The sequence below is a fragment of the Coccinella septempunctata genome, chromosome X, assembly GCF_907165205.1.
Source record: "Coccinella septempunctata chromosome X, icCocSept1.1, whole genome shotgun sequence".
Lineage (NCBI taxonomy): Eukaryota > Metazoa > Arthropoda > Insecta > Coleoptera > Coccinellidae > Coccinella > Coccinella septempunctata.
The window spans coordinates 7,578,120-7,593,532 of NC_058198.1; the positions used below are offsets into that span (position 1 = coordinate 7,578,120).

At 38.6% G+C, this 15,413-nt stretch overlaps 1 protein-coding gene across 3 annotated transcripts in view; it reads right to left on the reverse strand.

Annotated features, from left to right (window-relative positions):
* The window catches only part of LOC123321254 (forkhead box protein P1), a 96,322-nt gene that overhangs the window by 36,551 nt on the left and 44,358 nt on the right, over nucleotides 1-15,413 (reverse strand). For all 3 annotated transcript variants that reach the window (XM_044908689.1, XM_044908688.1, XM_044908690.1), the window contains exon 3: nucleotides 14,430-14,549. In XM_044908689.1, the coding sequence (XP_044764624.1) occupies nucleotides 14,430-14,549 (120 nt within the window). The remainder of the gene's footprint in view (nucleotides 1-14,429; nucleotides 14,550-15,413) is intronic.

Below are 15,413 nucleotides of genomic sequence, written 5' to 3' on the forward strand. Positions count from 1 at the left end.
GTTCACCTTCATCAATCATTCCGAACGATGTCAAGCTATTTTTCATATTTCGAAATTCAAGGCTACTTTTGAAACACTGCCCATATCATACTTTTCCTGTTTTCTAGGAAATAATAATAATACCGTTGAAGCTACAACAGGATCACTTGGAAGCCGTCGAACACTCTGCAGAAAGTAAAATGCAAAAAACTGATTGGCAAACCTTTGCATGGGAGGCACCAGAACGAGGTCAACCATGATTACGTCGACATATCTGCGTCGAACTACTGGTTGACTTCCGGCAGGTTGTTTCCTGAGACAGAGGGCTTCATGCTCGCCATCCAGGATCAGGTGATTCCAACAAAGAACTACATGAAATATATCGCCAAAGATGCCTCAGTGGCGGATGATAGCTGTCGTTATGGCTGTGCGACACATGAAACTATCCAGCACATCACCGGGGGATGTCAGAAGTTCGCGGGCACGGAGCACGGAGTACAAAAATAGACATGATGCCGTTGCCAAGATTCTTCACCAAGAATTGGCACTAAAACACCAACTTCTAAGTTCGAAAAAGGTTCCTTATTACAATTACCATCCGGATGCTGTATTGGAAAATGAACATCACAAGCTCTACTGGGATCGCACGGTTCTCACAGACCGGAAAATAACCCACAATAGACCAGACCTCATACTGCTCAATAAGGATGAGGACAGAGCACCAATCATCGATTTGGCGATTCCAAATAATAACAATCTTCTAGATAGGCACACTGAAAAAATTTCAAAATACAGAGATCTCGAGGAACAAACCAGAAGACAGTGGAAGCTGAAAGATATCGAGACCATCCCTATTGTAATTTCATCTACAGGCCTGATACCGAAGAAACTACTGGAGAACTTGAGGAAACTTCAGTTGGACGAAAATATCTATAGAGTCATGCAGAAGGCGGTACTGCTCGGAACGGCGAGAACTGTACGCAAGTACATGGGGAATGCAGAGGAACACCGTCTGCTCCGACAGGAAGTGCGGGTGGAGCAGGAATCCAACCTACAGCAGGGAGGCGAGGAGCGACCCGGACCCGACCACCACCACGAGCCCGAAAACCTGGAAAGGGCTCCAACAGAGCTTAATCCTTTTGATATCTGAGATATCTGGGATAAGTGAATTTTCCTCTGGAGAGGAGTGTGAAAGCCGCAAGGCTAAAGTCATAATAAATCTTTATTTATCCTGTGAGACATTTAACAATGTATAGGACACGTCAGGAAATTGCATAGAACGAACATATTCATCTAGCAGAAAAAGAGAGCAAAAGTTTCATTTGCTCAAAATGTCAACCTCCAAATACAAATTGAGAAATGATGATACTTACCTCATCACTCTACACAAATCAGCACGAAGAAAATTGGCACAGTTCAGAGGATTAAAATGCCCTCCTATTTTTCCAAAACACTTCGGGGTGGTGTGAGGGTGAAAGTTAAGATATGCAAACTCAATATCTCCGTATCTCGATCATATTTCCGGAATTGTATTGGAAAACTGACTCCAAGACAACAGCTGCAAAGTTTTCTGCATGGACGAACAGAGTGTGTCACTTTTTAATGCTCGGAAAATATATGATGGCTGGATAATATTCGGAGAAAAGCCTCCCTCTCGTACCCGCAATGACAAGAGGTTTTCGGGTTTTATCGATAAGATTAAAGTGGTGTAAGAAACATGAGTTCACCATCTATATTTTCTTCAAGAATGTTTATATCAGCGTTAAGAAAATGAAAGGTCATACCTCGAGCGACGAAGGGGAGGGGGTCAACTACAAAATAAATAATGATATAAATCAAAACTGTCACACCGAGAGGAACATTCAGGTAGAAAGTTATTTGTATATTGATTCCTGAATAAAATAACATCGAAATAGCGAACAGGAGTACAGGATCAGAAGTGGAAAAGTTCGAATTTCAATTTTAATAAAGGATTTCATTATGTAGCTCGTTTCGCAAGGGAAAGAAACCCGACAGGGGGGAAATGGGCCGGTTGGTGAAGTGGTAAACAAATAAATATTAGCCCCTTCGCAATTCTGGACGTGGTCATTTGATCAAGTTATTGCCCCGTTGTTTATCCTAATTGAAAGGATTCATCAGACGTGAAATGTTATTCTCGTAAATTAGCGCTCACCGATCGAACAACAGAAGAGGAAAATCATAAGTTATCAGACTTCAAGTTTGGCATCGTCACGATGTTCTTATTTCCGTGTTTTTTTCGTCGGCGCAAACTTTCCGGAAAAAAACTGAGCCGGTCGATGGACCAATATTTTCATGTCTCTTTCAGAATCTGCATGCAGGAGAATTATTTGAAGGGTGAGTCTTTGACTCGTACAAATATTTCAACAGTAGATTCTTGAGGCCAAAAGAATCATTTTTTTCCTTTACCATTTTTCCCGAAAAGGCTCGGTTTAAAAGATACAGGCTGTTGAAAACCCATAAAAAAGTTATTTTTTGTTCTACCTCACAAACGGTTTTATCGAATGAAATGAATTTCGGAATATAGTTTTTCATTTATTTGATCAATTTTTCTGAAACACAAGATATCACCCACGTCTTTCAGTTTTCTCATTATGACCATTACGTACCGTAAAGATACCAAAAATTCAAAGAACCCAACTCTTGAAACTGAGTTGGACGCTATCTAATGAATATTTGAGCGTTTTGTAAAATAAAAGTATTCTTCATATTTTCTGCACCATTTTCGAGTAATTTTATATTCATAAATCAAAAAGTATCTATGAAATTTGAAAAATTGGGGACTTTGGCTGAATACAACTCTAAGATGTGTAGTGCCACAGTTTTACCTAGTTATTTTTAAGGTAATTTTGTTTCTCAAGGGGTGGCACAGCTTAAAATGGCTATATCTTTTTATCAGGGCCGAATCGGAAAAAAAGCTGTACGAAAAAGTTTTATTATATATACCGGTAGATTCGGGTGACTTGGGACAGTCCTGTAACTTGGGACAATTACCCCCCTTGCAGATTTTTTTGTTTCTAACCATTTATAAGTGAATGGACAAACTTATAAGATTGTGTAGCGTCTTTTCGGTTAGTTTAACAATTAATTCCTGTTCAGTTTGCCGTGACCAGAGCGTTTGAATTGACAGGAAAAATTAACGAATTCAGGAGAGTAAAAGCGCGTTTTTTATGGCCCTTACACTTTCTAGTGTCCTGTACACGGTGTTCACTTTGTGCATGTGTAATTCTTTTTTGGATACGTGGGATATTGGGATATTGGATATGTCATGAAACAAGGTTGTTTACAAATCAAACGGCAACACGAATCTCATTCATTTATTTAGTTGTTTCATAGGGTGACTTGGGACAATGCCGAATAGATACAAGCGGCGCATTGGCAGCAGGAAATATGCCGATTTTTCGTAGGATACTATTATTTACGTTATTTCCACAAAGAAATCACCAAAGAATGAAAGAAATCAAAGTTCACTTGTTTTGTTTAGATTTTTTACATTTGAGTTGCAATATATTTACTTTCGCTGTAATAGGGGTGTATCATTTAATTTCCTCACCGAATTTCAACTATATAATCACAAATTCTAATTTTTCAAAACTATACACCGTCCCAAGTCACTATTTCAATTGAGAGTCGAGAAATCAATGGATTTTAACTTGTGTCCCAAGCCTCCCAATTCGGTGGGTGACTTGGGACAAGTATATTTTATTTTTTTTAAATTTATATCTGAATTCTGAAGCATGGTATATATCCTAATCAATAGTCTGAGTCATTGAGCATATTTGAACCTCTTTCTCACATGAAAATAGGTCACCGTTTTTGAAGTATGACAAGTTGAATTTCAAAATCGTCCCAAGTGTACGGTATGGGTGCTTCTTTTGACCTCAAGAAGCTACTGTTGAAATATTTGACTCGTATGTATGATGAATGACGTAGAAAACAGAACATCCAAAATAAATAATAAAAATTAGCTAGGAGATCGGGCAAACATGCTGGAATTCGTATATGCGCTCATTTATCGAAGTTCATGTCCCTAGCATTTATAATTCATCCGATTTCCATCCAATTCGTCTGTCGATATGTGAGGATGGAAAGAAATACAAAAAGGGGGAGAGAATTGAAATTGAAGTCGTCGCAAACTGAGTGCCGGATTATTCAATTCGTATACTAGAAATTATGATATTTTTTCATTCAGGGGAAACGATCAAGCTCTCCGTTTGGTCGGGGTGAATTAAAATGGCCGCTTTCTCCACAGTGGTTTATTTCTATAACAAAAAGACAATAAGAGCGTAGACTGACAGCAGTATTTGTTTTACAGATGGAACTCGAAACCCAAACACAAACAAGCCGGGTAGAGAGAGCTATACGGTTAGGGAAATGTGGCTAATCCGTTTGCCAGAAATAAGGGCTACATTCAGTCATTATCGTTCGTTCTCCTCCGCGCTTGTCGATATGGAGTTAGAGATGCATTTTTCCAGAAATAACCAATCCTTTCGAAATCAACGGATCCTGAACAAATACTCCACTTTTCCAAATCGGAAAATGTTTTTCAATTATGCTCGTCGGGAACAATTCCAGTCGAACTTTTTATCTCTTTCGATCATCGGTCCACCAATTTATCCCCATTTTAGGCTTTGGAGAATCATCTGAATCGAATTTATCTGTTTAATCTTCCCAATTCACTCGAATACAGGCGATGTAGGTTATAATGTGAAGATTGTAGGTTTACGACCTAATTTTCAACCCTCACTATCCGTATAGTCTGCAGAGCCTTTTTCATATGCCCAATTTGTATGGAAACGAAAATTTGACATGTATTTTTTGTGTGCTCGAGTCCATAATTAAAAATAACGAACTTGTCTTTCTTGATCTAGATATAAAATTTTTTTCCGAAACTATCGATAAATTTGTGAAATCCTCACTTTCTGCGGTGATAAATTTTCCGCCCGAGGCATAAATCGCGACCCGTGACTGATGACTTTTCATCCGAAAATTCGAAATAAAAACAAGACATCAGGAAAGTTTTATTGAAGGGAGAAAACGCATAAATATTCAAAGGGCTCAAGAAGTAGCTTTGCATCCATTTATCTAGATAACGAAGTACAGTTCGAGGTGATAGTGCCCGTATCTGAAACAGAATTACATCTCGCTTAGACACAACAGTATTCGGGAAACCCTCAGGTGAAGTTCGGCAATTTTATACGCCTCATTCCTTGGGAACTGATCGATAGTTTTTCAGCCGGGAAAAACAGGCCATTTCGGCTGCTTGTTAAATTACGACTGAAACTTCTTTAGATGAAGTGATTCTGCTGCGAGAACGTCCTCATTTCCTGGATTTCGGGCGGAATCCATTTTTGAACTTCTGATCTCACAGCACGGTGATGGAAATTTTCGTTTTTTCCCAAATAGAAACAAAAACACGTCTTTTCACATTTTATAAAAATATGGAATGCTTCCTAAAATACAAATACAATACAGCGTTAATGAGCTTAAATTGCTCACATAGAATATAGTGATACGATAAAATCTAGAAAATATTATATTATATCATATATTACCCATATCGCAATCATTTTTTTAAATTATTTTCAAATACGAGCATTATATTGGAACATATTTAAGATGCTGCAACTTCTGAGTAAACAAATTGACCAATTCTCCAATCAAAACAAGTGTATCATTAACAAAATATGATACATATGTGATAAAAACATAACTCAGCGCATTCACCAATTTGCAACTCGATTCCCATGAGCGAAAATAATCAAAACGTTATGATGCTGATTGAGCTGAACTCTAGCAATAAATAATGAGCAATGTGTATTATTCCTGTGATTCATATTCTCATTTTCGAATATCCAGTCCCATTTCTTCCAGACCTTTCGTTGTTTTGATTTCTGGACCCTCAATATTTGAATCTTTAATATCGATTGAAGGCTAGGCGAATGTTGTCAATTGGCGGTGCAGTTTTGATGGAATTTCATTATTTTTCTTCTAGAAGTTTCAGAAAAGGAGCCTAGGTGCGATAGAACATGAAAAAAAGTCATAATACCTCTTGAAATTTTCGAATTTCACGAATTTTTCGAGAGTAGCTTAGACATGTTTGGAGATATGATTTTATTGATTATTTTATTGAGTAATTCGTAACTCTTGAAGAGTGTTTGTCGAAATTAAGAGCTGAAAGGACCATTTTGGATGATACTCTATATTTCTAATGAATCAGTTTCAGCGTGAGGAGAGTAAAATTTCATATAAGAAAGAAAACATTCTAAAAGAGGTTGTGTTGTATTTTTATGTTCTCATTTGAAGATAATCGTTTTAGCAACATATCCCTCATATACAGACATCTACCCTAGCATAGTTCAATTATACAGATTGAGTCTGTGACTCGTACAAATATTCAAACAGTAGATACTTAAAGCCAAAAGAAACGCTTTTTTTACCATATTTTTCCAATCGGCTAGCTTTGAAAGATACAGGCTGTTGAAAAACCATGAAAATTTTTATTTTTAGCTCTATTTCACAAATAGTTTTATCCAATGAAATAAATTTCGGAATATAGTTTTTCATTTATTTGATGAATCTTTTTCCAACACAAGATATCACCAACGTCTTCGAGTTTTCTCATTATGACCATGATGTACAATAAAAATTACAAAAATTCAAAGAACCCAACTCTTGAAACAAAGTTGGAGGCTATCAAATGAATATTTGAACGTTTTGTGAAATAAAAGTATTCATTTTTTCTCGTATTATTCGAGTTATTTGTATTGAAAAATCAAAAAGTATCTGTGAAATTAGAAAAATTGGGTACTTTGGATGAATACAACTGTATTTGAAAGATCCACAGATAGTGTCCCTGATTCAGCTAGTTATTCTGAAGGTAACTTTGTTTTTCCAGAGGTTGCACTGCTCATTAGGAAAACTTAAAATGACTAAATCTTTTTATCAGTGCCGAATCGGAAAAATGGTATGAAAAATAGTGTTTCCTTTGACCTCAAGAAGCTACTGTTAAAATATTCGTACGAGCCAAAGACTGACCCTGTAGAAGATCATCCAAGGAAAAAAATGGACTGGAATCACTGTCTAATTTATGGAAAAATGAACAGAATGCTTGGATTCGAACTAGAACTGCAATACAACCATTGTTCTTCGTAGTAAAGCCGGTATGGTGGGATCCCCTTTACTCCATCATCCATCAAGTTGGACGAATAGCATATTGAGAAGATTCCCGAAATTGAACCCCTTTGTTTGTTACGTCTATGAAGGTAGCCCATCTTCGAGGTGGCTTTCCCGCATCGTGTTGACGTTTTGCGATATAGCCGCATGCAAAGACTAAATTGAATTTAGGACTGGCCAGCCTGTTTGGATTCCAGGATGGTTGTTTAGTTTGCCGGAACAAAGAAAACAGCCATGTGTTTATTCTGCTTGAAATAGCAAGCCACTCCCTGGACCTGCTCTCGGCTGTTGTAAACACCTCAGCGAGCTGCACCCGACGCCGATACATCCATCGTTGATACAAAACAGGGACGCATTATTTCGCTTTCTTTGGCACGGCCGACATGTCTGCACCGACACCCTTCTCCGCCGTTCCCCCTTTAAATTGCTAATTCACAGAAGGGTCATTGCGAGCCCCAACTAGGACTTTTAGCTGTCATCTTCTCCTATTGTTTCGCTATTTTCTGACTTTTTGACTCGAACAGCCATGCGTTTGAGTTGACAAAATGGAACGATGTTGTAGGCACAGAAAGGATATGGAGAAGATGAAGAAGAAGTAACTGTTTTCGAGAAAAATCCCAAAACTCCTTCTCCAGGGACGATCAAGGGAGTTGGGCTCTCTTATCCTCAATGTAGAAGGCGTGTTTTCCCTTTCAAAGAGCTAAATGAAGAAAACGAGAGGTTTTTTAAATGCTTAGGTCCGTCCAAGAGTGTTAATGAGTGTTCTGGCTAGCTTTTACATATACACTGCGCAAAAAAATTAACGCACATTCTGAAAATCTCAATTTTACGTTTCATGATCAAAATGAGTGATCTTAAAATGTTCTGATCTAATCCTTCCCAGATTTCTCCGAGTTGGATTCCTAAGTCATTAAGAGTAGCTGGATGATTTTCTGAACTTCTCAGCCTTCTATTGAGGTTGTCCCAACCCTGCTCAATCGGATTGAGATCTGTACTTCTTGCTTGCCATTCCATTCGAGAGACTTCAACCTCTTCAAGGTACTCCTGAACGATGCGCGCACGATGGGGTCTGGCATTATAGTCCATAAAAATGAAATTTTCACCAATGTATGGGGCAAATGGCACTACATGCTCTTCAAGAATGTTCCTTATATACTTATCAGCATTCATAGCTCAACGACCACTAGGTCTGTGCGATCAGTCAAAGATAGAGAACTCTTTCCCAATCGGCCTCTTCCCAATGGATATGCTCTTTCGCAAAATCCAAACGCACCCTTCGATGGGCTGGGGTAAGAGCTGGGCCTCTTGCCGCTACACGAGGCCTTAAATCATATTCTCTGAGGCGATTTCTCATTGTTTGAGTGCTAATTTGCACCTCATGAGTTTGCTCAGGCTGAATTTGAAGGAGGCGAGCGGTTGCAAACAGTTGTCTCAACGAAGAAACTCTCAAGTAACGTTCTTGAATGGCAGTTGTTACCCGTGGTCTACCCTGTCCTGGTCTTCGGACATTCATACCTGTCTCCCTGAATAGCTGCAACATTCTGGACACACTTGTATGGGAAACTCCAAACCTTTCTGCAATTCTTGTGTATGTCCACATGAAGAAAACCATTGAAAGTGGATAACATATGCATGCATAATTCTGATAAAAATAATTATCATTGAGAACACCTTCAGTTGTAGAATAAATTTGAGATTTCCATTATGTGCGTTAATTTTTTTGCGCAGTGTATATAGAACTAAGGGAGTTTGCAGTTTATAATACTGCAATGTAAAGAAGTTGTCACTCTTCAGTATATCTGACAAGTCCTTTCCCTTAGTTATAAGTTGATAAGGGGTTTACATGCATATCTATTATGGCCCTCATCAGAGCTGTTCTCAGAACAGCGCCCTCTACAGCTCGCAGAGTTCCAATGAACTTCAGTATCTGGGAGGACTTCAAGAAGGCTAAGTCCTCATTGATCCATTCCTGGAAGATTTCTCCAGAGTGTTTCTCTTTTGGTTTCTTCCTTCTCCAGAAACTTCTACTTATAGGTGCATTTTCCTATACCACAGAAAGGCTCTGGGCGAGTAAAGGGCGTTTGTGCTCCTTTTCTGGCGATTGTGTTGGCTTCCTCGTTTCCTATGATTCCAGAGTGGCCTGGAACCCATACCAAGAAGACCTTGTTGTTCTTGCATATTTCATTGAGTTTCCTTCGGCTTCCATATCAGATTTGAGGAGATGACATAGGAGTTCAGTGCTTTGATAGCGTGTTGACTATCAGAATGGACCACTATGTCACATCCTTGATCATGTCTATAACGAGATACAGCTTTGCACTTGAGCATGTGCCAGGGTATTTGAGTTTTGAAGGAAATGACGAAGCTGATGCATTTGCAAAGCAAAAATGGCATTAAGGTAACACCTGCTGGACCTAAATCCTACGGTAAGCTTCGACAGCTGTCCAACAATGTCCAACTCTCTGGAAGAACACCTAGAGTTGCACAGACGTAGTGGTTTCACCGACATTAACCTGAGCTCCTGAAACAGCCACCAGCTGACCTTCAATACCATCGACAATCTGTACAGAATTCAATGACGAAAGATACAAGTCGCAGTTCTGAAAGGGTTGAGCCAAGCTGAGCCAACATTCCCATATCTGATATAAGAATCTACCTGCCAGTACATTTGAGCCTGTCCATATAAGGGATGATCATTCATTTATGCCATTTTCTTCTCCGCATTTTCATGTCTAAATCAATCTGAATAATTGAAAAACCGATTTCAACACAGCTCTGAGTTTCCACGGATCGGATAAATTGTTTTGCAAAGGGAAAATAATTTCATACATAGATTTTTCGATGGCTACCCTCTATCGAAGGGTACGGCTTGTTTTAGGAAAATAGCTGGGGGCATTTTCGCGGGCTATTATTTTTACCATCTTGAAATAGTGATTTTCCACATCAACTCAGATGTCAGGATGGCAAACGCTGAAAGTATAGCATTCGATGGAGACGAGAGAACATAAGGGGTGTTTTTACGCTGGACTAAGTAGCATTGCCACACAGTTCATTTACACCAAAATGTATTGTGTTCTCTCAATACTAAGCTTTAGTTTCATGTAATTAAGAGAATTCTTTGGTTTTTTTTCAGTATTTCTAATAATGCATCAAGTCAGATACAAAATTACAGGGGTGCTGTAAAACCCACGAGTGCTTCCTTCAGGTCTACTGAATAGAAAAAGTATAAGAACCTTTAAAATTGAGAAGGCTTTGAACCTGTTTATGCAACCGACTGTAAACTAACCAGTGAAGTTTTTAAAGCTTTCCTGTATCTTCTCACCGCGCTGTTGAGGAGAACCCTTCCATATTTTCGCTTCCTTTATCGGGGACATTAGTCCGGATTCATTAGACGTAAAAATTAAGGATTTTCAAAAAGAGAAATTAAGCGGGAGGGGAAATCTGCCTAGTAGACAAAACAGGCATCGATCTTCAGTCAAATCGGGAGATAAGTCTAAAGTTCGAATATTAAAAATGAGTATCTTTCGAGGGGTGATGGATTAGGGTGAGCCTGCCGGTTCAGGGGGGTGGCAGTGTCCTTTCTAATCAAGACTTGCGGGCTGTCCTCACCCTAGCACCCCTATACTTTATCCTGTATAATGTACTCAGATTTTTCATTCTAATTGAAAGAGTTTCATTCCAGATGTCTCTAATTCAAAATTCAGTATTTCCTAATGAAGGAATTTCAGACTTTCTGTCGACTGCAATAAATAGTAAGAAAATTGCATCCCCGTTACGGACGTTGCTATTCGTCGGGCATTTATCGATCGATATCTTTCTGATTTTGTCACAGCTTCTTCGTAGCTTCTATCCTAACTTGCAATTCGAATTGAAAAATTCGTTTCTTTCAGCATGGGAATAATGAACATACCTATGTGGTTGATGAGGTTTGAAATGTGGAAAATTTTTCATCATATATCACATAATCCAGTTTCCAATCATCATTACCTCAAAATTTATCCAAAATTTCATTTCAATTGTGAGTAGAAGAGTTATTATTCCAGTTTTTTTATTTTGGTACAGAGTGTCCAAACAATTTTTCCAATACTGGAGGTCTATTGCCAGTAGAAAACGATTCTTGTGCTAAATTTTATCTAGTCGCACCCAGTAACTTAGAAAAGTCTTTAGAGCAGATGGACCAACTTTTTTATTCGTTTCGTGGAACCTACTTGCCTCAAACCAAAAACAGCGGAAATCTGAGGAGTTTTCATGATTAAAATCAATGAACCCGGCCTCCACGTTCAAATAATCCAACAGATATGAACCTGCTGTGGGGATAAATTGCATCCAGCAAGTGAAAATTAATTTCACCTTATAACATCGAAGATTTCGTTTGTCTCCGGCCCAACTTGCCAGATGACAAAAACTGTGCAATATTGAAGCTGGACAGTTTCAAAGAGAAATGACACCTGAAAGTTTTGTTTTCAATTTAGGTGCGACAAAGTTCGCAGAAATTCATATTTAATTATATTCAAAACCGCTTTTTAATTTCGGCTTTGGGTGCAAAGTGAGACAGCTGACACCTGGTATTCATTAGAGTCCTTAATTAAAGTAAGTCCGAAAACAAAGAATGCAAAATGAGCCTCGTTTCTAATTATAAGTCGCAAATATCTCAATTCCGAAAAAGTGGAAAAACTTCATTGGTAACATTCCAGCAACTGGGAAAGTTAAGATATTATTTCAATGGTTGATTAGCGCCAACATAAAATGGAATAATTCCAATTAATACTATATTGTATTACAATTTCTTTTGGACTTCGACATTGGCTAAGTAAATTAAAAAAACTTTGTTTTTCGAATCACAAGTTAGGAGAAAAATCTATCCTTCTGTCAGATCTTACGTAGTGCGATTTACCCCAAACTATGTCGATTAAGATCTAATGTTAAATAATGTTAAACTTAATGTGTGAAGTACAAGTAGACTTGTGAAGTAGAAGTGAACGTATGAAGTAACAATAGGCGTGTGAAGTAGAAGTAAACATGTGAAGTAGACGTAGATGTATGAAGTAAACCTAACGTGTGAAGTAGAAGTAGACGTGTGAAGTAGAAGTAGACGTGTGAAGTAGACGTAGACGTATGAAATAAACCTAACGTGTGAAGTAGAAGTAGACGTGTGAAGTAGACGTAGACGTATGAAGTTAACCTAACGTGTGAAGTAGAAGTAGACGTGTGAAGTAGACGTAGACGTATGAAATAAACCTAACGTGTGAAGTAGAAGTAGACGTGTGAAGTAGACGTAGACGTATGAAGTTAACCTAACGTGTGAAGTAGAAGTAGACGTGTGAAGTAGACGTAGACGTGTGAAGTAGAAGTGAACATGTGAAGTGACAGTAGGCGTGTGAGATAGAAGTAGACGTTTGAAGTGGAAGTAAACATTTGAAGTAGAAGTATACGCGTGAAGTAGAGGTAGACAACTGGTGTAAAGGTAATAGTGTGGAGTAGAAGTAGACGTTTGGAGTAGAAACATAAGTGTGAGGCTGTTGAAACATCTTAGTCGAAAATTTCACCTAAATCATCTAAAATTACAATAGACACTGAGCGTTCCTACTTGGATGTTACCAAGTTTATAGAGACCTACGGTTTTCCAATATTATCATCTAAGCAAAATCAATATCATGAATGTGAACGTGATTTTCATCTGTTCTATCGTTTTCCAAAGTTCTCTACAAGCATAGGATACTAAATTTCGTGCATACGCATACGATCCCATGTCACTCTGAAAATAATGACTTGGAAAATATTATTGAAAATCCATAGGGGCGCGTCGATACAGCACATGTTGCAAATTGCCTCCCTGTGAATGCAATATATTATCGATTGGACATCTCAGTACATTAAAGCATTTTCGGTGGAAAGGAAAGGCCTTTCTGAATCCCATTCTTTATGTATTCTGTGTCTCAGATCACGCTTTGACGATCAAAATGAGGAATTGGTAAGACGTTCGTTGTTTATGAAAATACTCCAAAGTTCAAAAGTTTTATCGTTATTGCTTTCAGACCAGTTCATCCACTTCTTTTATGAATATAAGAAGGTGTAACCTTTGCCTGATGTGACTGGGAATTTCAACAGATTCTTATTCAATTCAAGTTAGTTTACACTAGTTCTAGCAACCATCTGGGATCGAATCTAGAGAAGCAGCCCTGATATTTCCACGATGTATAATTCTCAACCACATTTTGGGTAGCTTGGAAATGTTAGAAAGTCAATTCTGACAACACTTCATAGAACGCATTGTAATTGGTAATGAGACATGGGCTTACGAGTTTGACAGTCACACCAAAATCGTCTTTCAACTGAACAGAAACCCAAAACAGGCCATCAATAAAAAAATTACAAGGCTATCGAAGTGAACGATATTCTAGCCAAAAACTAGAGACAAAAAACATCAAAAAAATCGAAACATATCAGACAATCACTTCCCTGATATAGCTATGGATGATCTGAAACTGGAATTTAACTCAACTAGTCAAGAAGTCACTGTAGAATCAAAGCAAACGAGGAGGTGAACACACTTGTATGGTTTTGGGCCAGTAAATGGCGTTTGTCCTCCCTTTCTGGTCCAAAACCTTTATGTGGACGAGGAAGATGCACCTATAAGAGAGAGTTCTTGTAGAGGGAGGAAACCAAAAGAACCTCTCAGGACATTGTCGCCTTAGGAAGCACATGACCAGAAAAGGCTGCCTCGACATAAAGAAATTCTTTGGTCGAGAACTTTGCGAAGGCGTGGAGGTTACCCCCTTGAAGCCAAACCAGATGTAGTTCATTAGAACTCTAGAACTGGAAGGCGAGCTATGAATAACATAGCAGCAAACACAACTCTGATAGGAGGCACAATATATCTGAAGATCGCAGTGCAAAGCAACCTCCTTTGAAACCTAGAATCTGGAAGGTATCCAATGATATTTATGTCCAATATTTCGGACATGTATCTTACAGTGAAACCATCACCCATTCTTTCAAAAGAACGACAGGCACTGGCATTCTGGAAGAGGAATCCTGAAGAAAAACACTAGGGTAATCTTCTAGGGATGGGGATATTGCAGAAGTTCCTTGCAGATCAATTGAATGTATCTCAATACGTCAGCTCCTCATCTAGCCCTTGAGAATCAGACTTGAAACCCCCCCAGATACAGGAGTAAGCTCTGAATCTGGAGTTGGAGACTCCATCTCTTCATTACTCGGTTAACTTTCAACTAAACATTGCAAAATAGACCTACCTGCTCCATGTCGTCCTGATGAACACTTTCATTTGGCGTGGTCGAAGCAGAAGGTCTTTGAGAGGTGGATAGATTAATAGCACCATCTCCTTCTACGTCTTGGTCCATAATACCATCTTCCTGAAATGAAGGGAAGATAAGAAATGAATATATTCAACTCTTTTGAAGGAAGAATCTAGAGATTTAAATCTACCTTTGATAATTACAATTTCAATGACTGCAAAGCAGTGAATATTATAGTTTGCATCATTTTTTCTTTGAAATGAAGTTTTTAACCGCAAGATGCCATATTTCAACAGTGGTATTTCAAGATGAACAAAGTCCTCCTAAGCTCTTAATCTGCGTAGGGTTTTTAACACATGAAAAACTCCGGTGGACGGGAATGAGCCTGCTCGGTGCTAATGTTTGGTTGAACGTTTCGGTATTAATGGAATACCGGAATATTTTCCCAATTCTAATCCCCCTCCAATAAATGACGTCCCTTAAAAAGGAAAGTCCTCACCTTCAATCAGCATTAGTGGGGAAGAAAAGGAACAGTTTAAGTTTAACGATTCCGGCGTGGCGCAATCATCTTATCTAGATACAAACAGCTCGTGCATTAAAGTACCCTCATTTTTCAACGGCTCACAATAGTGGCCCTTCCTTTCTCATACTACTTTTTCTGATTTCTCTCCCCGGCCACTCGATGTCAGATAAAGTAGTTGAGCAGGAAGGAGAGTGACCGGTTCACCGGCCATATTTACAATTTCAAATGGACAAAATCGGGGAGGAAAACCCGATAAGTGGTTCGGATCGCGATATTTATATTTGTCAAATCGAGTTGCTATTTCTTTATTATTTCCACTCGGATTTGTTGGGGGGGAATAAAATTTTCGGGAATTGCGGGAAATATTGCTTTCATCTGGATGCGATTCGGCAGTTTGTGGAAACGATGCGATATTTACCGCTCACTCAGGAGGACCTTTTTAACGGAATATCGCCGTA